The 26,837-nt window shown below is 49.7% G+C and overlaps 1 protein-coding gene across 1 annotated transcript in view; it reads right to left on the bottom strand.

Annotated features, from left to right (window-relative positions):
* The window catches only part of LOC149503211 (frizzled-10), a 33,777-nt gene extending 7,999 nt beyond the window's left edge, over nucleotides 1-25,778 (bottom strand). The window contains 3 exon segments of the mRNA XM_089738583.1: nucleotides 8,839-9,025; nucleotides 9,227-9,358; nucleotides 25,644-25,778. Coding sequence (XP_089594709.1) covers nucleotides 8,839-9,025; nucleotides 9,227-9,358; nucleotides 25,644-25,778 — 454 coding nt within the window.
* Between the last annotated feature and the right edge of the window lie 1,059 nt (nucleotides 25,779-26,837).

Below are 26,837 nucleotides of genomic sequence, written 5' to 3'. Positions count from 1 at the left end.
CTACTCGTGTAAGAAGAAGTCGCTATTGCATCGGCGAGTCCAGATCGCAGCAGCCACCATGGGACAGTTGTTATGGAAGTGGCAGTGGCGCATTGACATCAACCCCACAAAAAGCACAGCGGTCGCCTTCAAAAGGGGTTAATAGGCGTGTTAACACCTCCGACGTTAGCGCCACTACTCTTTTTAGCCAGCCCATACCGTGGGCCTCGAAGGTCAGATATCTAGGCGTCACCTTCGACAGAGGGATGACATGTTGATCCCTTTCATACTAGGACGCCTCTATCTCATGATTTGCAAGCGAAGTGAATTGTTTCTTCGTAATAAGGTGAGACTCTACAAAACTCTCTGGTTTTTTTTATGTAGACAGACACCTACCATCCGCCACCTACCAACTGTATGTCATGTAACGCCTCTAGAGAGCGACGACCAGACTGCGGCTGTGGTCCCCGGGCCGCACACTGCTCGTGTCAGTGTATGACAGTTAGGTACTGATTAGCGATCCAGTCGGTAGAACATCAACAACAGGACACCCGAGAGAGATGTTGACTCTACGTTCGGTAGCGCCTTCTATAGAGATCCGCTTTCTGTTAGCGTCAACGTCATCAACGGAATTATCTAGTCTGACTAATTGTATGGATGTGTCAGTTGCTTGACAGAGGTCACGGGTCCGATCACGAATATGGAAAATTAATCGTTTCGCTTCAAAAATCGAGTGTGAACCGCAGGAGTGACGGGGCCCGGAGGACGGGAGAGAGCGATCGATGGGGTTTAGTCGGTAGCCGTTTGGAGTCCGACATAGCCCGGCCTGATCCCCCATCAACCGGATATCCGTATATGGGATTCCCCGACGTAGCAAAAGGAGCAATCAGACCTGTTGAATATTTTAAAAGATAAATAAACGTGTACTGTTGTTTGTCTACTCGGCGTCGCGGCGTCGTCACGGCTGAGCGGACGCCGAGCCGGGCCCCGCGACTGCACCGGTGTACAAACGAATCAATGGCCTCCAAGAATCGTTCTGTTCGTCTTTGTTGTGTTTTTGCCCGCGGCCGCTCACTGCTATACTGTATATTCATTATACTGTCGGCAGTTGGCGGTTGTTTACAGGTGCAAAGCTCACCACAAGCCGGGAGAAGTGGCGATTGCTCCTGAGGCGCATAACGTCTGCACACAGCAATGATACTGAATGACGATCACGACCGCTCTGACAACAGTGATACGACAAAGGAAAGAGAAATACACTGTGACGATACTATTATATTATCGTTTCGTTTTTTTCATATATTGCGTAGAGAGCTCAACGAGCATACGGCCCATCGGAGTTATTCCTTCGTAGTGGAAGTTTCGTGTAGGTACACACGAGTGTGTCAAGTTCGTATCGCATTACGAGCAGAACTGTGAGTATCGTGAGTATCGTGAGTACTGTGAGTACTGTGAGTACTGTGAGTAGAACAGTCGGCGGCGGCTCGGCACGCGCATTGCCGCGTCGCGTCGCTCTTATCCGTTACAGTACGACGATCATTACACACATACACGCTTAGTTGATTTCATTCCAAACTGTATTTTCAAGTAAAATAAAATAAGGTATAGTACTAATAATACTATATAGTACTCCATGAGGTATTAGAGATGCCTGGACACCTCAGGGCGCGGGTGGAACTCGCCCTTATTCTGGTTTATTTTGTTTGAATGTACAATTATAATATATATCGGCGCGGGCGCCCGGGCGCAGGGGATAAGTTGCATGTAATGGTATGGACTGTACATGCCTCATATTATGAACTATATTATTTATACCCGTGGTATATATATATAACAACATAACAATCTTTGATCAAATCGTGCGCGTGTCATCGGGGACACAAGTTTCGACACTTTCTTAAAAGTACAATATTTAGGATAGGGTTGCCTCGAGGCATGACAGAGCGACTCCTCCATGGCTAGGCGGCTCTTCTGCACCAAGTTGAATGTCGCATTCATTACTGCGTCCTGCGTCTTCACTGTTAGTGTTTTCATTGTGCCTTTACTTGTGAAGGGCGCCTTGCGAGTCCGCTCGGAGCCGCACTCCGGGCCGAGGGCTCTCGAGAGGGCTCGCGTCCCTCCCGGGCCTGCTCCGCGACAAGCCAGGCGTGAGAGCTTGACCACAAAATATTTCCCACTTAATTATTATATGTATTTAACAACGTAGTTTCCTTTATGTGACTTTTTTTACTCTTTCAAGATGCACCGATGTGAAAGTAATAATGATGTTTAAAATTACATAATATATTGAATACGATGTCCTGTTGTCGTACGCAGACCAGGCAGGCCGGCGTGCATCCCTAGCATTGTTACTGAACCGATCGTCTGCCGACGGAGCGTGGCCAATTCATAATAGTCGTGACCGTCGCAAGGCACTCTAATGTCTACTTTAGCTCACATGAAATAAAGACTATAATAGCTTTCCGGGACACGCTTCGATGATACTTGCCGGTATTCAGAGTATGAACACAACGCACGTTTCATGATGGACCGTTATGTGCGAGCTGCAGAGTCTAGTTTCGCTTGCGGGATTGTATTGTTGGTTCGATTGGTCGTGGCGGTGGCGGCGGTACAAAGGACTGCGCGCCGTGATTAGGCGGGAAGCGCTTCAATTCTTAATGACAGTGGAAGCGATCACCTTCAAGATTCCCTTCATAGTAGGTACTGAGGACCTGAGATTTTCGAATCGTTCCAATTTAGTTCGCTAAAGCGTAACCCCGCGCCGCCCCGCGCCTGGCCGCGGCGGACCGAACTCGTGGTGAAGCATTCCGGAGCGTTGCAATGGCAACAATTTCGCTGCGGGGTCACCGTTCAGCTGTTATGTTTCTTTCGTTTATTATTGACAAACTTACTAATAAATATGACCATTCCTCTAATAAAATTACCCAATGTAATCACGTAAATGGGGGGGGGGGGGGGGGGGCTCCGTGCTTGTTCGTGTCCCGCAGGCACAGTCACAGCCGGTCGCGAGCTCTTCTTTGCAAAAACATTACAAGTACAAGTTACAGTTTTCAAGTTAGAATTTTCAAGTTCAGATTAAAAACGCACTACCTTGCACAATAATATGGCTCTCCTACGATATACCTAGCTGTACAAGTTGCTATTTATTTTGTATTTACTTGCGTATTTTTAGTATTTATTTATTTATTTAATAAACAATGTTTCAACAGCATTTAACTAGACACAGGGTACAGAGGATGTTTTCCAAACATGAGCCAATTAAAGAAACACATTATGTTTCCAAAAAATGTTAACATAATTAATGAACACAGGTAGTCCAACTAAGGTAAGGCAGTTAAATAGGTAGATTAATTTTGTCGAATGATAACTTGCAGAATAAGTTTGAATCTGATTGTGTTGTGTCGATGTGTGTAAGTGCGTGTGAGTGCGTGTGAGTGCGTGTGAGTGCGTGTGAGTGCGTGTGAGTGCGTGTGAGTGCATAAAGTGGTTGGTTTACATGGACGCTCGAATTGATTATGAACGTTGATTGTTAATTGTAGAACACCCACAATACTTTAAAGATTCTTATTTTTCAATTTGTAAATATTTTCAAGATTCAAACAATAACAAACCTTTAGCTTAACTTAACTTAAGCTTATGAACTGCAGCTTTGAACATAATTTGGATGTTGTAAAGATATCAATATCTGAATAAAACTTATTGTAGGTCTTAGGTAATCTAATAGAAATCATTAGCCGCGTAGTTAGTGCGCTCTTAACGGTATATGAAAAAGATGCGTGTGACGAGTTCTTTTACCAGGGGCATTCAAGTTGAGTATTCTATTTGACAGTTCAACACAATCTAGCTTTCCAGAACATATATCATGAAATACAGCCATGTCTTGCATCTCACGTCTCTCAGCCAGATTTATGAGGCTGTGTTTTTGGCATGACTCAGTGTAGCCATCAATTTTTAATTTGCTTTTGAAATTCAAATATTTGACAAATTTAATTTTTTTTTTTTTTTTTTATTGCTTAGCTGTGTGGACGAGCTCACAGCCCACCTGATGTTAAGTGGTTACTGGAGCCCATAGACATCTACAACGTAAATGCGCCACACACCTTGAGATATAGTTCTAAGGTCTCAGTATAGACACAACGGCTGCCCCACCCTTCAAACCGAAACGCATTACTGCTTCACGGCAGAAATAGGCGGGGCGGTGGTACCTACCCGTGCGGACTCACAAGAGGTCCTACCACCAGTAATTACGCAAATTATAATTTTGCGGGTTTCATTTTTATTACACGATGTTATTCCTTCACCGTGGAAGTCAATCGTGAACATTTGTTGAGTACGTATTTCATTAGAAAAATTGGTACCCGCCTGCGGGATTCGAACACCGGTGCATCGCTTCAACACGAATGCACCGGACGTCTTATCCGTTAGGCCACGATGACCACAATAATTTGGAGACGCTCAAGGGAATGCTCGTGCGTCACGTATTGTGGATTCCAAACAGTACTGCATATTCGAGAATACTTCTGATATAAGCATAGTAAAGCACTTTTATGCAAGAAATGTCAGTGAAATCGCGCGTTACTCTTATTATGAAACCTAAGTTTTTGTAAGCCTTATTAACTATATATTCAAAGTGACTATTAAATGTAAGTTTTGAATCAAGATAAACCCCCAAATCTTTTACAGAATAAACTTTATTCAGACTTACGTTATTTAATTTAAAATTGTAATCAATCGGATTCTTGCGTCTAGTCAATTGAATATGTGCACATTTTGCAACATTGACTGTGATTCGGTTAGTTATGTAATATAGTGATAGTCTGTCTAGATCTTCCTGCAGTTTAATGCAATCCTCAATTGTATTAACCTTCATATAGATTTTAGTGTCATCGGCATATAACAAAAGCTGAGCATGTCTAAAGCATAATCCGATGTCACTTATGTAAGCTATATAAAATAAAGGTCCGAGAAGGGAACCCTGCGGCACACCAGAAGGGATCGATACAAAATCCGAACGATTGCCACCTATAGCCACAGCTTGTTTACGATTTAAAATATGTGATTTTACCCACCGGTATAGATCCCCGTGTATAACAAGCTGTTGGAGTTTTTGCAGCAGTATGATATGATCAATTATTAATCGTATAGAAGTCTATCTTATATGGTATTTATGTGTATATACTTAAGTATATATTTTTATGTAAGTTTATTAAGATATAGGACCGTCCAGTTTGCTTATTCCTCTCCCTGCAAGGTCGCCTGGAAGAGATCGCTTTCAGCGATAAGGTCGCCAATTTATGTCACCGTCTATTAATTGCTTTATATGCTTCCTCTGTACATGTGGTGTTAAATAAAGAGTTATATTATTATTATTACAGGTCTCGAGCTTATCTGGTACGTTGTATCAACCTCGAGGTAGCATGTAGGCTACAGGCTGGTGATGCCCATAGACTAGTAGTCTGTCACTCTTTGGGTCCCGGGGCGACTAGACGACTGACAGTGAATCCCAGAAGCCGCGCTGCATCTTCCAACATTACTGTTCCAGGAGCTCTCCCCGGGAACCCCGCGCTGCCGCTCGCTCTTCGCTTATGTGCTGAGTTGTTCTAAGTAGATATAAACATAATTATGCAATACCTAGATACCCAACAAACAAGTTTCATTTATTTGTACACGATGCATTTGTTTCAGTTTGCGATAACACAGATTTATATCTACATGTAGGTACATAATTGTTACTGTTCGTGGTAATATAAGTACTCCCGTAGGTGAGTCGGATGTAGCGGAGTGGTGCAAGCGGGTGTTGGAGAGTATGTGGGGTGAACGACCCCCGGATCGTCGCAATAAAACGAAAGCGGCCGCGCGTCTTGCCGTATTCGTATTCGTTTGATCTCGCCGCTCGAGCCCGCTCCGCCGCCCGCTATACATTTATCCGTCAGTTTATTGCAGGTAATTTGTGATTGTTAAAACCGTAATTACGAACCGATTAAAATGGTCCCTAATAGCTTTAATATGGGCGCTCATTCGTGAAGTTATGCAACCAAACATTAAGTCGAGTTTGCGTGGCCACGTCACAATGTAGGAGCAGCCCGCCTTTAAGGAGAGTATATTAAGGTTGCTCCCTCCATGACGCATGGACCTAGAGTCCATCAGTAAGTATCTACGGACAAAAGAACCCTCTCATCGTGGCCGCCGATAACTAGGTACCTACATTCCCGATCCTGCAAACCGAATAGTAATCAGTCGACGTCGCCCAAAGCATGTCATTTCGGATCCTCCCGACCCACTAACAGTGCTTATAGGTACCCCAAGCACCGGTTGTTTATTCTGGTTCTTATGTTAAGTTGACTATATTCGTAGATAGCTGCAGGATATTGTAAGTATTCGTACATACCCTGGTTGCGAGCGACTGCCACGTCTAGGGGCGCATTAATGTGTAGAGCATATCGCGGGTCTGCTGCGGCCACTGAGCTATGTGCTGATTCCACATTAACCGGTGGATTCGTGTAATTACCACTCATAGAAACAAAACCAGACTGACTGGTTCTAACAGGCGTCTGTCAGACTAGAATGTTCAGTTCTCGGTCAGATCGATCGGTCGTACTTGGCGTACTTGCACTACCTAACTACTGAGGGCACAGTAGCGACGTGCAGGGGTTGCAAGAAATCAAACTAATACTCGTATAAATTGAAGAGAAGCAACGTAGCAAGGTCGGCGGCGCGTCAAAGGGCCGCGAGCCGGGCCCGGAGCGCCACAAATTGCCGGCCCTAATTACGGCAGGTAGGCGGCCGCGGACGAGCCAGTTTTTTATTACGAAACGTGCTAAGTTATTCACGAACTGGTCGGACGCGTGGGGCGCTTCCCTCACGCTGCTAAAATTAATTAATAGATTTTTTTTTTTTTTTTTTTTTTCCTACCTATGCTGATAGCCTTGAGAGGCTATTTCAGCTTCACCCTAACGTTTGTAGGTGAGCTCGCGGGGCTCAACCGGAGAGTTGCTAACACTGACCCTAGCAAGAGCAGTGCTTCGCAGAATCTACCACCGGATCGGAAACGCGACCCACTGAGAAGATCCGGCGAGAAACTCAGTGGGCTGTGTCTATGGGTTAGTTCGCTCGTCGAGCCCTTCGTCGCAAGCGACGGGTTCGACAAGGACGGTGACCGGTGCTATTAATAGATGTGGCCTATTTCAGAATTCAATATGTATGTATGTGGTGTGTGCATATTACGTTCGGTTTATGTTAGAGCTGTCGTTACAGATAAGGTCCAGCGATAGCGCTGCCCGCTGCAGCGCGTGCTTACTGAGTTCTCAGTCGGTTTATGCAAAACCTCGCGGGCATAGTCTCGTAAACTCGTCATTAATATCAGTTCGGCAATGACTATTTTGATGAGTGCGCCAATAGTCCGACATTAGACTGGCGCGTACGGCCTGCGTGTGCGTGCGAGTAGAGCACCTGTCCACAGTGAGTGCGGTGCTGTAACTGGCTGTCAGCATTGAACCATTTGAACCTATAGAAGCCGGTAACACGAGCCGCCCATCAAAAAGTTGTCGGTCTCGCGAAATGACTACATTATAACTGGAGGTATCAGATAACGCAGACTTAAAGCGATGCCGCCGATAACGTGGCATTAACCGATACACATCGCCACTTAAGGCAGAGATACCGGCGCGGCGATCCGATAACAGAGTTATAAATATAAAACAACGCTCCGCCGCGGCCGCGCTCTGGACTTGCGAAGAAAGCGCCGGTCTGCTGCCGGCTGCTTGCTGAGCTCGCCAGGCGCGGCGGGCTCCGTGACCCCTCACGCGCAGAGACGGGGCCGGTCGCGGCGGCTCCTTTGATCTCCGCCTCGATAAGCGAGCGCTTGTTTGTACTGTGTTATCGCTCACGACTGTCGTCTGTAGCCAGTCCACCGCGCCGGTGTGCGCCGCCTAAACATTACCGATATACATTGTTCCACGAAATTATATTTGATTCGCACTCAGATTGTCTTGGCGGCTCCTTGTTTGAGACGACACCACGCAGCGTCTCACTGCAGACCGAGTACCTACTGTGTGCCGCGCACAAAGTAGCGTGGAAAAGCGGAACATGGTTCGAGTAGGATCAGAATGATTATTGGTAAGAGCACTGGGGCGACCCTGCGCCTGGTCACATAAGCAAGCACACGTGTTCCCGCGGCTTCACCCGCGTCAACTTCAAACAAAGTAGGTATTGCTCGTGTGACTCTCTGGTCCAACGACGGCTGGAGCCGACGAGACCCATGGCAACGGTTACCATGGCAACTGCGGCTGTGTGTTTGCGTTGATATTACCTACAAACGTGAAAATACGAGTAGATGAAAAATTCTCGATATCTCGCGGCGAGGGCGCAGTGCCTCTTGTCTCCTACACGTCCTATACATACGTCATAATGCCTACATTATTATGGTTTGCAAGTATTTTATTAAAATACGTTATACGAGTATGGCCAAATTCCAATAATCACGATAATTTTGATGAGTCGAATGGAAATAAATTAATTTTTACTAAACATTTTCTTAAAATTTAAGAAATGTTTAGTAATATCTATGAAGTTAACTACTAAACTAGCTCAAAGTGGTCCTGTTCAGTTGGCGATACCGCCTCAGGCCGCACTTTTAGAACCTGGTATTCCCTTAGTGGCACCCCCAGCGTCGAGTGAACGTCCAAGAAGCGACAGCAACAGATACGAACAATATATAATACATTACATTCGCTGGCTTGTTACATGTCTTCACCTCCTAACAGTGCGAATCGATCCCATTGTAGCTAGCCGTATGAAACACGTACAAAGAGCTACGTTAGTGGATTCATTCAGAGGTTTTCAAATAGAACGCTTTCTTACCGCTTGTTCGGCTTCCTTTTGGTCCTTGTGACCCATGAGGTTGGGCATGGAGGTCCAGTTGTAGCCTAGCTCCTGACAGAGCGGCAGGGTGATCCTCTCGCACTTGCCGCCCTCTGCTTCCTCCTGCTCGGCGGCCGCGAGCCACGCCAACAGCAGCACGCAAACGATCCGAGCCATTGTAACCTCTTCACTGTATCAATATCACGAATAGTGAAAAGTATTCTGTGTCATGTTCAGTCATAGCTCACTATGTCGCTCGAGGATCGTAAACACAACATTGATAACCGACGAGCGACCGGCGTGCGACGGACGTGCGACCGACGTGCGCTCACGCAGCGAGACTTCCGCGGACTGAACTCGACTACGAACGAACAACAACGAAACAAACGAGACACGAGTGCGAGTCGAGGCGCTGTTGACGGCTCTTGTCTAACGTCTCTCGCTCCAATTGGCGCGCCGAGCGAGAGCCGAGTGAGAGCCGAGCGAGAGCCGAGTGAGCGCCGAGCGAGTGTCCGCCACACTATAATAATATTATATTTAATTTAAAGGCTAAGAAAGGAACCAGCCGTGCTGCTGCGCCGTCTCCTCTCAGCTCAGGAACACAGTACACACGGTAAAGTCTTCAGACACGGGCCGACCCCATTACAGCAGGCTTTGCTTCCAGTGTTGTCGACACGGCTCCGGCAACCACGACGATACCGATCTAAGACTGGTAGAATGACAACGAGACGACAATGAATATCGGTTCCGTTGTCGTTTAAGTAGGTACTGTGTTTGTTAGTGGTCAGATGGAACTAAGAAATGTAACGAGAACCCCGCCGCGCCGCCACAAATACGATGAAAGCGAGCGAGTCGCGTCGCGAGTATTGCTCAGTGCTCTTTTTATCTTTCGGGACGGACGGAACAAGTAGAATATACAATTAAGGCTCTTCATTACATCACTCTAATAACACCTCCGATACATCCAAGGCACGTATACAAATATAAACCTTAAAGTACAGAAGATAATGGCGAAAGCGAATATTTTCTTGGTAAGGTCCGTCCAGTGTACGTTGATCTAGACCGGTAAGAGTAATCGTTTGATATTGAAAGGGCGGCGCGGCCCCAGCTACAGTGGACAGTTCGTGAATAGTTCCAGTGTGCGAGCGGGAGAGCTCGCGGCGCGGCGGGCACAAAGGAGCCGCCGACGTTGCGCGTACGCAGCCCCACGCCGCCGCGCCGCTCGAATACCTAATTAAGGACGCATGCGTGGACTCGCTCTCCGGGGTCGGGCCCCAGTGTCCGCGGGAGCCCTCCCGCTCGTGAACTACGTGTATTACAAACGACACGCGAAATATTGAGGGTTACTGTTACCCGAGCGGGACGTACGCACATATTGTAGTCACGTTCACACGGATGGCTACTATACTATACGATACTAGACTATACTATATGTGGGTCGTAATCAGTGTCATATTACTTTTTAAATGATTCAACAATAAATATATTTTTTAATTGTTAAACTCAATATTTTTATTTTATTTATGTGCTTTTATTAATTCTGCAGTAGCTAATTGTTGCCTTTTATAATTTTAATTATGTATTTAAATATAAATATCACAGACTCAATAATTTCATTATCGTCAATATTCACAAAAGTTTCCCGTGCTGAGTAGAGGACTACTTAGCACAGATGGTCAAACAAATGCTTTGTTTGTATGTAGGAAACATACAAATAAAGCATTTGCTTGACCATCTGTGAATGTAAACAAAGGATAAAAAAGCTTAATAATTTTATGAATGAGTCTTTGTGCCTTTGCCGACTCAATAGCAATATCCGTTTTTTTTTTTTTTTTTCCTACCTATGCTGATAGCCTTGAGAGGCTATTTCAGCTTCACCCTAACGTTTGTAGGTGAGCTCGCGGGGCTCAACCGGAGAGTTGCTAACACTGACCCTAGCAAGAGCAGTGCTTCGCAGAATCTACCACCGGATCGGAAACGCGACCCACTGAGAAGATCCGGCGAGAAACTCAGTGGGCTGTGTCTATGGGTTAGTTCGCTCGTCGAGCCCTTCGTCGCAAGCGACGGGTTCGACAAGGACGGTGACCGGTGCTTGTGGTGCCTAAGAGCACCGTTAATGGATCAGGAGGATCCGTAATGACGTGCTTTGGGCGACGTCGACGGTTTACCATTCGGTCTACTGGGTCGGGTATGTAATTTCCAGCGGCTACGATGAGAGGGTTCTCATGTCGTGCCGCCTTCTCAAAATGGCGCAGCGATGCCGACTGTAGATACTTACTGACAGAGTCAAGCTCCAGGTCATCGTGGAGATCCACGTTCCTCAGGAACCATGGTGCTCCGACGGCTATCCTGCAGAATCGGGATTGAATAACCTGAAGGGGCTTCAAGTTGGTGCGGGCTGCGTGAGCGAACACTACGCTTGCATACGTCATAACGGGGCGTATGCAAGTTTTGTAGAGAGTTACCTTATTACGGAGGGACAGTTTGCTTCGCTTGCAAAGCATAGGGTAGAGACGTCCTAATATAATAATAATAATAATAATAATTTATTTATTTCTCTCTTAAAGGTACAAGGTACATACAAATTCAAATGGAAATAAATTAACCTTATAATTTATTTTGTAAGCCTTTGAAAGAGCTGAAGTCTGTACTAGGTTCAAAGACCTGTATTACTGATCTCCAGGCTCCCTCCTTCTTAAGATAGATTAGGTTAGGTTAAGTCGTGAACAGATGATGCGGACTAGTGTTGAGAGATCATTAGGTGTTATATTTTAAGAAGGTCATTTTACGTGTGTGTGCGTGTGTGAATGTGTGTGTATTTGGGTGTGTGAGTATGTGTGTGTGTGTGTGTGTGAGTGAGTGTGAGTGTGTGTATATATGAGCGTGTGCGCGCATGCATGTTGTATTGTGTATGTGTGAGTATCTGCATCTATGCGTGTTTATTATTACTATTACATAGGTATAAATAATATAAATATAATAATATAAATAATTATTTGCTTAATTGGGCTCGAAAACAAAAAGCAGATTACTTCACAGTCTGGAGTAAGTTCTCTGTTTGCTCGTAGTCTAGGTCGTGAAGCCAATTTGTTAGTGCATGTTTGCATTGGGTCTGTGTCATGGGGTATATATTTATGAGCTTATTGATTTTATTGTATATGAAGCTACTTAGGAAGCCATGAATATGAATATGAAGGCGGCACGGTCGCGTACCGTTTTAATATGGGGACGGAATGTCATCCCTCTGTCGAGGGTGACGCCTAGGTATTTGACCTGCGAGGCCCACGGTATGGGCTGGCCAAAGAGAGTGACGGGGCTAACGGCGGAGGTGTTTGCGCGCCTATTAGGGAGTGGGATGCTCGAAGTGGTATTCGGAGGGCGACCCCTTTTGAAGAGCACCGCTGTGCTTTTCGTGGGGTTGATGTCGATGCGCCACTTCCGGAACCACTGTCCCATGGTGGCTACTGCGATCTGGAGTCGCCGATGAAGCAGCGACATCTTCCTACACGAGTAGTAGATAGCCGTGTCATCGGCGAAGAGCGCTAGATGGGTCTCCGGAGACCGGGGTATATCATTGATATACAAACTAAATAATAACGGGGAGAGCGCGGAGCCTTGCGGGACTCCGGCAGTCAGTTGACGGGGACGAGAACGAGTTCCCTCTACTCGATATCGAAACGAACGGTTCGACAAGAAGTCTCGTATGATGAGCACGAGTCTGTCTGGCACTCCCATGTTGTACAGTTTGTAAATTAAACCGTTGTGCCAGACTTTGTCGAACGCCTTCGCGATGTCGAAGAAGAGGGCGCCGGTCGGGATTTGTTTACGCCTATTTAGTCCTATCAGGATGTGCTCCGTGAGGCGGTGCACTTGTTGTACGCACGAGTGTTTAGAGCGGAATCCGAACTGTTCGTCTATGAGAATTTTGTTCGCGGTAACAAAATCCCAGAGGCGTTTCCTAAGGAGCCATTCGTAAATTTTTCCTATCGTCGGGAGGAGACTAATCGGACGGTAACTAGAAGTTTCGTTTGTCGGTTTGCCCGGCTTATGTATACCGATAACGTCCGCTTCTTTCCACACCGCGGGAAAGATGCAGTGCGTCATAGCGGCATTTAAAATTGTAGCCAACATTGCTATCAGTTGGACTGGCAAGAGTTTTAGCGCGCGGTTGCGGATGCCGTCGGAGCCGGGTGCCTTCCTAGGTTGGAGGTTGTGGATCGCGTCTCTAACTTCGTCAGTGGTAATGGGGGGTAACGCGTCCGAGGGCGGCAGGGAAGCTCTGCGCTCGACCTCCCTGTCGACTAACTCGGTGTGTTCGGGGTCCGCGTGTTGAGTGCTGGTGGTGCACTGCTCTTGCAGTGCATCGGCCAGCAGCTCAGCCTTGTCATCGTCATCGAATGCCGGTGGTTGGCCTGAAGGGCGTACGAGGGGAGGCATAGTAGCGGTAGTTTCGGATTTGAGAGTCCTAGCTAGTCGCCAGTATGCTTGGTGGGAGGGCGCGAGTTGTTCTAAATAACTATGCCAATTATCGTTACGCGCGTCACTTAGGCGGGAGTGGACTTCGCGTTGTAGACGACGCATCCGAATCCGGTTTGAATGCGTGGGAAGACGATCGTAGGCCCGGATTGCCGCGTTCCTAACTCTTAAGAGATTCCTAAGTTCGGAGGACAGTCTGATGCGGTGGAAGCTGTCCTCCACATCGACTTCTTTTGAAGATCTAATGATCGCGGAAGAGATGTGATCGGTAATGATGTTTATGGATTCGACGGTGTCCTCGGGGGATAGATTCGAATCCGGGCCGTAAGGGAGGATTGGCGGAGCGGCTTCGGCTAGGCACGTGCCCAGCTTATTCCAATCCACCATGGTCCTCGTAACAGTGGCTGGGTTGTGAGGGCGACCGAGCTGCATAAGGACAGGTCGGTGGTCTGAGTCGAGCTCTGACAGTGCTTCGATGGAACGTAAGCGCAGAGTTACGTTCCTAAGCAATGCCAGGTCTATAGTGCTCGGACGGAGCGCGATGTTATACGGATAACATGTTGGAGTTGGGGGACCGACTACTTCAAAAGTGAGGTCGTCTATAAACGCGTCGAGACGCCTACCGTTAACGTTCGTACGATGGCAGTTCCACCTAGTGTGGTGGCAATTTAAATCGCCTGCCAGGATGACGGAGTCTCCCATGCCAAACAGTGACTCGATGTCACTGCTCAGGAGGGGCTTGTCCGGGGGGAGATAAACGGATGCGATGACGATCGGCTGGTGTCCCGTCAGCGAGATACGGCACACTGACGCCTCGATATGTAAGAGCGAGGGAGTATCGAGAGGAACAACGTGCAGAGCCCGCCTATAGTAAATGGCAGTCCCGCCTTTGGATGCGGTGAGTCTGTCATTCCTAACCATGACGTAATTCGCGACTTTCGGGTCACGACGCGAGGGCTTCAGACAGGTCTCCTGCACTAACAAAATATCTACAAGATTATCGCGGAGGAATTCGAAAATTTGATCGCGTTGCCGCGCGAGTCCGTTAGCATTGTAGAATGCTAACGTAAGGGAATACGGTTTTTCTCTATCTTTTTGCGCCATTGATTACCGGTAAAGAATTTTTATAACGTGCGAGACACGGACTCGTAGACGTCCATGTGATCGAAAGCGGCCGCGAGCCGCTGTTCGGGGGTTACCGACCTACGGATAGCATCTGCGAACGATCGCAGACGGTCAAAGTTTACCGCGGTGACGAAGTCGCGCACGAGCGCGAAGTCGTTGACGACTGAGGGTTGCGGGGGGCGGTACGCGGGCGCGGGGCGAGGTGCCAGCAGGGGCTGAGGCGCGTGACGTGTCGCAGGCGGGAGCTGGGGTACGTTTTGTGTTCCCTCCTTCGTATACGGCAGCGGTTTTTTCCACGCCGAGACGGTGGGAACCGCAGCCGGTACGAAGGCTGGTTTCGGCACTGAAGGCGCCGAAGTCTTTGGGTCGACGGTTCGGGGGGCTGGGTGGTTCAGGCATTTACGCGGAGCCCTAGGACATCCGCGGTAGTTTGCCGGGTGCCCTTGCTTAAGGCATAGGACACAGCTTGGGGGTTCCGTCGCGGTTTCCCTAACACGCGAACATTCTGTGGTTGCGTGATCGCCGAGGCATTTCACGCAGCGGGGGCGCGCGTGGCAATTACGCGCTGAGTGGCCATAGAGCTGGCACCTGTGGCACTGCCCGGGAGTACCACGTTTATGGGGGGCTTCGATGGTGACCCCGGAGAGGCCGCATATCGTTTTGAGACATGAGATTCTTTTCTTTGCCTCCGGGGTTGATTCTAGCGCGACGAGAATCATATTGTACGGCTGTCTGCCGCGTCCGCTGTGCATCCGGTGCACACTAATTATTGGGAGGGACTGACCGATCAGATCCTCCTTTACGTAGTCTATGTCGAGTTCCTTGGGGACTCCGCGTATCACTACGCGGAGTTCGCGGTCCTCCTGAAGAGCATAGGTGTGATAACCTATGTTCTCCTTTCGGAGGTAAGCAGAGAGGGCCCTATGGTCGCCCGGCGTTGCGACCTTAATCTGAATCCCATGCGCGACGTTACGCGCATGGGTATAATTAATTTTGTTGGCCTGAAGGGCCTGGGATACGCGATTCCACGCTGACTTCTCCTGGAGTATCAGCGGGGGCGGGACAACTGTTTTAGGCGCGGGCGCGGTTTTTGGGCGCGGCGGTGGGGTTACGCGGCGGGCGGAGTCCGACTCCGGCGTCACGACTACCTGCGGTCGGGAGGCGGTCGCGGACTTGGTTTGCTTCGTCATGGAGCTCCGGGACTCCACGACGCGAGTACGCTTTTTACCGCGCGTTACAGTTTGGAACCCATCCGAGGTTCCGGGTTGAGGGCTAGTCGCGGACTCGAAGTCCATCTCCGATTCGGTATCGGAGCCTGAACTAGACGCTATTGAGGTCGCGACGGACGAAACTGACGTGATTGACGCGGGCGCGGGGGTAGCGGGGGCGGGGGCGTTAGACGCTACGGCGGCGGCGTGCGTACGTGCGCTTGAACACGGACCGGCGGCGGGGCACGCGAGGCATGCCTGCGAGGCATGTTTGGCGACGGCGGCGAGAGATGCGGGGGGAGAATAGTTACCAAATGAGGCCCTATAGGCTTCGAATTCGGGCGCGATTGACGGGTATTTTTCCCGAATGAAGTCGATGAAAAGTTTTTCCTCCATCTTTACGTGATTTTCGCCTGGGGGGGGCGGCCCCGGGACTTAAACACGCGCTCGCCTTGCGGCGAGGCCCCTGCGTCGGTAACACTAAATTGGCCGAAGCGATTCTAGGAATTTTAGAAATTTTAGTGAATAGAATAAATAGAATAGAATTAGAGTGAATAGAACCACTGCACAGTTCCCGGGCGGCAATGCCTTGCAATTAGGCGCAGGTACAAATTCCGAGAAACACTTGGGCCACAGATGTGCCACGAACAATGATCTATTATCACCGGTAGTCACTTCCGACAAAACAATGAGCACGTCCACGCGCGTCGGTTGCTCAAATCGGAATGGGCAATATCCGTAAGAGAGTTCTGGGAATCTGTCATAAATCTATATATATAAAAGAAAGTCGTGTTAGTTACACTATCTATAACTCAAGAGAGGTAGCTTAGAACCAGGAGAAGGACATGGGATACTTTTTATCACGGTCCCGTGGGACGTGACATACAACGTGGAATAAACAAAACGCAACTCATATGGAATAACAAAAAGCAACTGACAGCTAAATGTAATGTAGTCTATGGTTAATTATAGTAGAATTTTGAAGTTGACCGGTTGATGTGTTTGTTTCGAGTTTCTATTAGCTTATTGTGCCGAGATAGATAATCATTAAGAAAGCCATGTCGGGACCAACACGATCAAATCTTTCCCGACGAAGCCGTAATGCAACTAGGATTCGAAAGATTCCGAGTGAAAGGACTGAAGAAGAACGAGAAAATATAATAATAATAATTATAACAACTACAATACATGGCCAATAAAAGATAATTAAAATACTTGCTTTTTTAATTTACATTAATTATCCAAATAAAAAATTGACCTTGATAAAATCAGTCTGTTCATTTATTGCCTCTAAGGCGGAACAAAGTTCGCCGGGTCACCTAGTGGTTCATAAAAACAAGTCGCTATATCCGAAATTGATGCTATATCCAAAATCACTATAATCGAATGAATTTCTTAGGAAAGTATGCTTTAACTTCAAGGGACGTAAGTTTGACGTCGCTATAACCAAAAAGTCGTCATAACCGAGCTCGTTATTAATGAAATCCACTGTATTTGTAAACTGTTTGTAAAATTTATAATTTCTCAGTTCGATATTTGCATATTTTTATTAATATTCTTTTCTATTTATCTCTTAGAAATAGATTAATTCTGAGTATCTTCGGATTCGTTTTTCCCAGAGTGTACGAGCTGTTCCGGTGCTATAGTGCTGTTGCCATCGACATAATTACTTGAGTGTGCCACATAGAGCACCGGTGACCTATATGGCAGTCAACGTGTTAAATTGGATCAATTTCCGTGATTGACCAGAAAACTTACAAACTTTCCCATTTAAAATCTTATAATATATAAAAATAAATGTCTTTTAATTAAGTAAATTTTTCGTAACAGCTTCAAGTAGCAACAACACACAAGTGCTTCGATAAACAAGACACTGACTCAATAAGTAAATAGACTGGTCCCGCTGTAAGTGGTACCCCACCCGGGCATCTGGCTTGAAACTTGAAATCATAATTAAAGCGTTAAATCTACCGACGCAGTGGGACCGTACGCTAACATCTGTATTCTGCGTGAGAACCGACGCGGCGACGTGACCAGCAGCAGAGCGGGCCTCAGCGGGCGCAGCGCTGCAGGCGGCGGGGCCCGCCACCAGCTGCCGTGCTGCGTCACATCCAGTACCTACATCAAATGTGACGAGAATTCAGAGATACCTGATTATACAATATCTTATGTTGTAGAAGCTGGGCCAAATAATGGCGGGCGCGGTCCCCTCCCCTCGTAAACTGCCCACCTGCGATTCTTACATAAATGACTAGTAATAGTATAGAGCAGGGGGTCGGCAACGAGGCGCACGCGGGCGTCACGGCGCCCCCGATCGATTTCTAATGCGCCCCCGCTGGACTACTGTAAATCTATGATAGCCAGAGCAATTTACTTACTCTTGTCAAACGGCGATACACAACAAGTAGTCAGTTGAGTTTAGGATTGTGCATAGATTAGCAGTTTGCTAATCTTGAGCGTATCTAATAACACGCACGTATTTATTGTTAGTGTGTGATCGTATTTCGAATAGACCACGCGTAGACCGTGCATTTAAAACTACCAAGTGATCCGAAATAATTATTTTCTTTCAATGCCGAACAAAGCTTAATGACTCACATTTAGATAATAGCTTAAGGACGGGGAACTCTAAATATATCCCCAATTATAAGAAATTAGCTGAAAATATGGACACACAAGTTTCACATTGAATTATAAAATATGTATCATTATGTATGACACCAACAAAATAGTTATAAAAAAATCTGTTTTTTTAATGCCTATTGATACCTGTTGATTATCTGTAAAATGCCCTCTGTGATTTTCAAATTTAGTATTGCGCCCTTAAAGACAAACAGGTTGCCGACCTATAGAGTTGTTGGACTATAGAGTATAGAGTGCCACTTTTATGAAAGAGCAGGCGATAAAACAATTTGACTTGTATCTTAGGTGATAGTATTAGACCAGTGCCGCCAAGCCGGTCGACCGCTGACCGATGCTAGTTCTTCTCGTGTAATAATCATCTCTACAAAATTTTACTTAGTTTTCGAGACTCTATCTAGAGCGGCTCGCTACCATGTGATGTAAAGAAGAAACACTATGATGCTATTGAACTATGTAATTGTAATTGAAGTATGAATATGATTCCATTACAATAATGTGTTTATAACAAGAGTGACACAGCGAGTAAGTACACGAGCGAGTACGAGACGTGTCACGAGCCGTCCGCGTGTCCGTCCGCGTGTTCGTCCGCGCGTTCTTTGTAACGCGAAGCGGGCACTTCAGCTCTCTCCACGCGTGCATACAACTTTTTAACACTTTCCGCTACTAAACTATTGAGTTCTGTTTCACACAATATCACAGTCGTTCTTATGATGTAAAGCATATGATTCATAATCCTTTGTAAAGCTTGTTGGAACTAGGAAAACGTTAATAGAAAATATCACGACGACCTGGGCCTCGAATCTATCCAGAAATACATGAAGTCAGCGTCGGAACGGTACTTCGATAAGGCTATGCGTCATGATAATCGCCTTATCGTTGCCGTCGCTGACTACTCCCCGAATCCTGATCACGCAGGAGCCAGTCACCGTCGACGCCCTAGACACGTCCTTACGGATCCATCAGATCTAATAACTTTTGCATTAGACGCCTTCAGCTCTAACACTAGGAGCAGGCTTAGGGACCTCGGTAACCGTACTCGTCGAACTCGACAAAGAGTTCGCCGTGCAACCTAACCCATGAATCAGCTCGCTGATTTTCTCGCCGGATCTTCTCAGCGGGTCGCGATTCCGATCCGGCAGTAGATTCATTCGCGAAGCAGCTACTCTTGAGCTGTTAGGTCTCCTTCGGAGGCGCTCGGGTAGCTGTTAGCAAATCCCACCCCTCCTGGCTGAGCCTTTGCTCGCCCACCTGTCCTGGTGAAACTGGAAAGGCCTCCGGGCCACCAGTAATCCTTCAATCATAAAAAAAATAAATAAAAAAAATTTAGAAAATATAGCGAAGCATATTTGTGCATTGTTCCGCCGGCGTAAGGTCGAGATTGGCTGACTCGTCGCGATGTCACCTCCGTGTCGGTCCAGATCTATGAAGTTATAAAGTTTGAACATGACATCACTAGACATAAGACTATTAAAACGCGTGAGACAATAAAGCGGCGAGAACACAACGAGCGGCCTTTGTTTTTGTTTCTACCTAAGCCTTGAGAGGCTGTATCAGCGTTAGCCTAGCGCGTAGGTGAGCTCACGGGGCTCAAACCGAAAGTGTTGTTGACACGAGTCCTAGCAAGAGCAGTGCTTCGCAGAATCTACCACCGGATCGGAAACGCGACCCACTGAGAAGATCCGGTTAGAAACTCAGTGGGCTCTGTGTGGGTTAATTTACTGTTAAGTAAATTTAAGAGAAGTAATTAATTGTTTAGCAATTATAAAATTTGGTGAGCCAAAAAAAAAACAGCATTAAAATAATTTGATCGGCATGCAAAGATTTTGTTTGCAATAAAAAAAAAATAATTGGCAGCAAACATTGTTCCGCAAATAATTTTGATAATATCACAACTAGGCAGCTTACAATAACATGAGTTTGCATAATAAACATTCTGAGACTGAGAAGATCCGGCGAGAAACTCAGTGGGCTGTGTCTGTGGGTTAATTTATTCGTCGAGCCCTTCGTCGCAAGCGACAGGTTCGACGAGAACGATGACCGGTGCTTGAGGTACCTAAAAGTACCGTTAGTGGATCGGGAGGATCCGTAATGACGGCCTTAGGGTGACGTCGACTGTTTACCATTCGGTCCACAGGATCGAATATGTAATTTTCGGCGGCTGCGACAAAAGGGTTTTCGTGTCGTGCCGGCTTCTCAAAGCGGCGCAATGATGCCGACTGTATATACTTGTGGGAAGATAAATGACAAAGGGAAGATCTTCCTGGTACTGGTGGTAGGATCTCTTGTGAGTCCGCGTGGTTAGGTACCACCACCCCGCCTATTTCTGCCGTGAAGCATAAATGCGTTTCAGTTTGAAGGGTAGGGCAGCCGTTGTAACTATACTTGAGACCTTAGGACTCGCAGAAGTCAAGCATCGCCTGCCGTGTCCTCGTTGCAGCCACTGCTGTGGTGGCACTTCGGCGTCGGCCCCCTACGGCCGACGAGGTGCAGGTAGCGGCCGAAACAGCCGTGTCCCGTGAGCACCTGCGTCGCTCGGAAGGTGAGACGTCTTCGGTCGCGATTCACCCAGTCCGAGAGATCCAGGTGGATCGCCTCGACGGTCCGTCACCCGTAGGCGGGGTCCGCCAGACGGCGAGACCGCGCCTCGAGCATAGCACGCCGAGATTGAAGCTTCCGCGCTCGAACTTCCGCCGCGTCGGTACACGCGAACCGCTCTGACCGCAATTGCCCGCTGCGGACGTCGCAACACCGGGTCACGACGTGGCACCACACGGGAGCCTCGTACAGTGCCATTAACCGCACCACCCCCATGTAGAGGCGGCACACCACCATGTCGGGACCACCCACGTTCGGCAACAGCCGACTCAGTGAGCCGGCGACCGCCATCAGTCGGGGACCCAATTTTTCGAAGTGAGCGCGGAAGCTCCAACAGCCGTCCAGTACGAGACCGAGGTACCGCAACCCGGTCGCCTCGATCTCGACGTGAACGCCTCCGATCACGAGGTGGGCCCCCTGAGGCGACGCTTTCCGGGCCCCGTGAAACAACAGGGCCTGAGATTTATCGAGCGCCACCTCCAGACCCAGCCTTCGGATCACGACCCTGTGTCACGACCAAAGTGTCTTCCGCGTAACAAACTACGCTCAGACCCGGGAGAGGAGCGCTTAGGGCGCCACGTAGGACCCAGTCGTGCCCTACAACGCGACGTAAAGTCTCGTATCGCCGAAGTCCGAGATGCCAGATGATCTAATTTCTTAGAAGGACTCGCGCCCTCTCAAAGGTCTTACTACCGCATAGCTCGTACTCTCAAATCTGATACGGTAGTAACTATGCCCCCCCTCGTAGGCCCCTTAGGCCGACTCGCGGCGTTCGATGATGATGAAAAAGCAGAGCTGCTGGCCGATACATTGCAAACCCAGTGCACGCCAAGCACTCAATCCGTGGACCCCGTTCATGTAAAGTTAGTAGACAGTGAAGTAAAACGCAGAGCTTCGTTGCCACCCTCGGATGCGTTACCACCCGTCACACCGATGGAAGTTAAAGACTTGATCAAAGACCTACGTCCTCGCAAGGCTCCCGGTTCCGACGGTATACGAGCTACCGCCCAATTAGCCTCCTCATGTCTCTAGGCAAACTATAAGCGTCTGCTTTACAAACGCCTCAGAGACTTCGTCTCATCCAAGGGCATTCTCATCGATGAACAATTCGGATTCCGTACAAATCACTCATGCGTTCAACAGGTGCACCGCCTCATGGAGCACATTCTTGTGGGGCTTAATCGACCAAAACCGTTATACACGGGAGCTCTTTTCTTCGACGTCGCAAAAGCGTTCGACAAAGTCTGGCACAACGGTTTAATTTTCAAACTATTTAACATGGGCGTGCCGGATAGTCTCATGCTCATTATACGGGACTTCTTGTCGAACCGTTCTTTTCGATATCGAGTCGAGGGAACTCGCTCCTCCCCGCGACTTCTCACGGCTTGAGTCCCGCAAGGCTCTGTCCTCTCACCCCTCCTATTTAGCTTATTCGTCAACGATATTCCCCGCTCGCCGCCGACCCAGTTAGCTCTATTCGTCTGACGACACGACTGTTTACTATTCAAGTAGAAACAAGTCCCTGATCGCGAAGAAACTTCAGAGCGCAGCCCAGCCGCAACGTTGACCTACACGACGACCTGGGCCTCGAATCTATCCAGAAATACATGAGGTCAGCGTCGGAACGATACTTCGATAAGGCTATGCGTCATGATAATCGCCTTATCGTTGCCGCCGCTGCCTACTCCCTGAATCCTGATCACGCAGGAGCCAGTCACCGTCGACGCCCTAGACACGTCCTTACGGATCCATCGGATCCAATAACCTTTTTATTAGACGCCTTCAGCTCTAACACTAGGAGCAGGCTTAGGGACCCCGGTAACCGTACTCGTCGAACTCGACAAAGAGTTCGCCATGCAACCTAACCCATGAATCAGCTCGCTGAGTTTCTCGCTGGATCTTCTCAGCGGGTCGCGATTCCGATCCGGAAGTAGATTCATTCGCAAAGCAGTTGCTCTTGAGTTGTTAGGTCTCCTTCGGAGGCGCTCGGGTAGCTGTTAGCAAATCCCACCCTTCCTGGCTAAGCATTTGCTCACCCACCTGTCCTGGTGAAACTGGAAAGGCCTTTTTTTTTTTTTTTTTTTTTTTTTTCGGGTAGAGGGCCGAACCTCCTACGAGGTCCCCGCGCAAAAGGGGCGCGCGGGGTATGTGAGACTCAACGATCTGCATGGTGTTGTGAGCAGACCGCGGGCCCAAGGATTTTAGGACCCACCCACTAAACGACTCCCCTGCACTCTTACACCCGACGTCCGATCCCCTCCGAGGTCAGAACCCGGATGAGGTAGGGGGGCTACCGCGGTCAACACTACAACCAGACGGCGCGGCTCACCCCAAGGACGCCCAGCCGACGGAGCCTTCGAGGCGAATCGAAGGCTCTGAAACGTCGGCCGTCTCGGTACGGCAGCCCGTCGGGCCGCCCAGACGGTGCCGCTGGTGTCCCGGAATACCCCGCTGGACCAGAACCAGCCAGCCGGGTCGGGACGCGATACACCGTCGACCGGTCGCTCTATTCATTCCATGGCAGCGCGCTAGAGTGCTGGTAGCGCGCCGCGCGGCCTCACCCCCTCAGATCGCCCCTTGACCTTCACCAGGGGGAGGCCGCCACCTACAGGGGCCGGGACGTACGGGCGTATTCCCGCCTCCGGCCCCCGGCTCGACGGCGACGGATCGGTGCGGAAAGGGAAGAGCTCTCCCTCTCTCGCTCCGCCGCCTCCTTCTGCGATATGGTGGACTCGCAGAAGTCGAGCATCGCCTTTCAGGACGCGTCGCTGCCGAGCATCGTAGCCACGACGCGCGGCAGCGAGAGGTCCTCTCCAATGACCGCGACGAGGGCGGCGCGTTGCTCGTCGAAACCAGAGCAACGCGCCAATGTGTGTTCCGCTGTGTCATCCTCGTCGCGGTCCGCGCAGTGGTGGCACTGCGCCGTCGGTTCCCTTCCGGCTATCTTGTGCAAGTACCGGCCGAAACAACCATGGCCGGTAAGCATCTGCGTTAGCCGGAAGGTGAGGCATCCGCGGTCGCGGCCCACCCAGTCCGCGAGAACCGGGCGGACCGCCTCGACGGTTCGGAGGCCGGCCGACGGGTCCGCCAAGCGGCGAGACCACGCCTCCAGCACGGACCGCCGAGATTGGAGCCTCCGCGCTCGAACTACTCCTTCGCCGGGGCGCCCTTCCCCCCTAGAGCGAAGATCGCTACGCCACCGGTAATCGGCAGCGAGCGCCTCCGCCTCCAGGTCCCAGGGTGGCGTCCCGGCGAGCAAGCACGCCGCCTCGAATGAGACGGTGCGGTATCCTCGGATCGCCCTGACCGCAATCGCGCGCTGCGGACGTCGCAGCGCCGCGACGTTCTTGCGGGTCAGGGCGTGGCACCATACGGGAGCCCCGTATAGTGCCATCGACCGCACCACCCCCATGTAGAGGCGGCGCGCCACCTGATCGGGACCCCCGACATTTGGAAGCAGCCGGCTCAAAGAGCCGGCCGTCGCCATCAGTCGAGGGCCCAACTTCTCAAAGTGAGCGCGAAAGTTCCACCGACCGTCCAGTTCGAGGCCGAGGTACCGAAGACCGGTCACCCCGACCCCGACGCGGACGCCTCCGATCACGAGGTGGGCACCCAGAGGCGGCGCTCGTCCCGGCCCGTGAAATAACAGGGCCTGGGTTTTGTCGAGCGCCACCTCGAGCCCCAACCGTCGGATCCTAGTGACGACGTGTGCCACGCCTGCGCACGCCAGACGGGCAGACTCCCGGTAGTCCCTCCCCGGAGCCACGACCAACGTGTCGTCGGCGTAACAAATTACGCTCAGCCCGGGGAGGGGACCCCGAATGACGCCCCGCAGGACCCAGTCGTAGCCGATGTTCCACAGCAGGGGGCCCAGGACAGACCCCTGCGGAACACCGCGCTCGACCGGAAAGCGGTACATCGCCCCACCGTGTCCGATGCACTGGATCGACCTGCCCGCGAGGTAGGAGCCGATCAGTCGACGGAGGTATGCGGGGACGCCGTGATACTCCAGCGCCCCCGCGATCACCGACCAGGGCAGGGTGTTGAAGGCGTTCCTTACATCTAAGGATAACGCCATCGCCACCCCGCCCCGGGATACGGCTTCGTCGGAGAGGGCCCGCACGCGCAGAATTGCGTCGATAGTCGAGCGGCCCTCTCTGAAGCCGTATTGTTCCGCCGAAAGATCGGGACCCGTCTCGGTCAGGTGCCGGACGATGCGGGCCGCGACGATCCTCTCGAGCATCTTGCCCGCTTCGTCCAGCAACACGATGGGGCGATAGCCCGCGGGTGAGTCCGCGGGGCGCCCGTCCTTCCGCAGAAGGACCAGTCTGCCCGTCTTCCATTTCGACGGGAACCGTCCCGACTCGAGGCACGCTTCGAAAAGCCCCCCGAGCCGGTCCCCTAGGGCCTCGAAGGCCAAGCTCCAGACCCGGCCGTGAACGCCGTCAGGGCCGGGGGCCGCGTCCTTCGCTCTCATTCTGGACACGGCCGCATGGATCTCCGCCCCCGTGATAGGGGGAGGGGGCTCCTCGGCAGCGGGAACGCTCGGACGACGCGGCGGCGTGCCCCACGTGGCGTCCATCTGGGGGGGCTCAAAGTCCCCCCCCCGCTGCCGGCGGGAAAAGCGCGGAAACTATTTCCCGCAGCTGCCGAGGCTGGAGCCGCTCGGTCACCGGGAGCGCCCACGGCTGCAGTTTCCTGCAACAGGCAAAAATTTTATCGGACGATACGACTTGGGGCTCGTGTAATCTTCCTTGCCTGGTTTCTAGGCAATTCTAGGCACTTGTTGTATAGGGCAAGGAATGCGTCCAGGTCCTGGCAGATTGCTCGACTGCATATGTCCGACGTAAATCCATCCGCACGGGGTGCTTTCTTTGGATTAAAACCTTCCATGGCAGTTTTCAGCTCCAGCGATGTAAATGGCGGGTCATGAGCTTCATCATGATGCCACTCATTTACTCGGCTGGCCGCTTCTCTAATACGCCTGTGGTCTGCGTTGTCCTCTTCTGCTGTGTCCCTTGGATAGAATGTGTCGGCGAGCAAAGCGGCTGATTCCTTCGAGTTCAGGAATGCACACCGCTACTTAGGATCAAATCCTCTTGTCGTACTTCGGTCCTTCTAATGACTCTGTATACCCCCTCTCATAATCCTTCCTTATCTTGCTTCTGGCAGAATTCCTTCCAAATGGCAGTTTTGGCTTTCTTGGATGGACACTCGTATTCTTCCTTTGCTTTCAGGTACTCATCAACGACTTTCGCTCTCCGAACTGGTGCGGCGTTACGGATCCGGTTTTTCTTTCGAGAAACCTCCTTCTTCTTCACAGAGAGCTCCTCGGACCACCATGAAATGGTAAGTTTCACTTTACTATTTACCTTAGGGATTGCACTTTCACATGCTTTTTCTATTGTGTTGTGATATTTTTTAACGACTTCTTCTAATTTGTGTTTATTATTTATCTGATTTATGTTATTTATGTCTAAATTATTTTCAACTTTTAATTCACTTCATTTATCACTAAATATATCCCACTTTGCTTTCCTAGTGTTGTATTTGCGTGTTGTCCTAATTATGCTAATCCCCTTATTTAATATTTAATATTTATGTTAAATAATATAGTATTGTGATCCGAGCTCGTTGCCCCTGTGTCGACTCGCCACTGATTCACTAATTCTAAAAAGAGTTCGGTGGTCGCCAGTTCCTTTCTTTGTAGGTTGGCTTGGGCTACTGCATATCTTCTGGTTGGGGTGCCTGCCATGTTGCCAGTCTTGCCCTTAGCAGTACGCTATCTTGGCTCTTGCTATCACCTCCCACCTCCGTCGAACTGGGCAGTTTTGGCTAAAAGCACTGTGGTCAGCTTTTTCCATTTTGGCGTGCACACAATTACAAAAGGAGGGGTTTTCACCCGCGAGCCAGTCCGCGCACTCTGCCCGCATGTGAGGTCCCCCACAGTGA

This window comes from Bombyx mandarina, chromosome 03 (genome assembly GCF_030267445.1).
Source record: "Bombyx mandarina strain Sakado chromosome 03, ASM3026744v2".
NCBI classification, from domain to species: Eukaryota; Metazoa; Arthropoda; class Insecta; order Lepidoptera; family Bombycidae; genus Bombyx; species Bombyx mandarina.
This window is presented reverse-complemented; position numbering and strand designations above follow the sequence as displayed.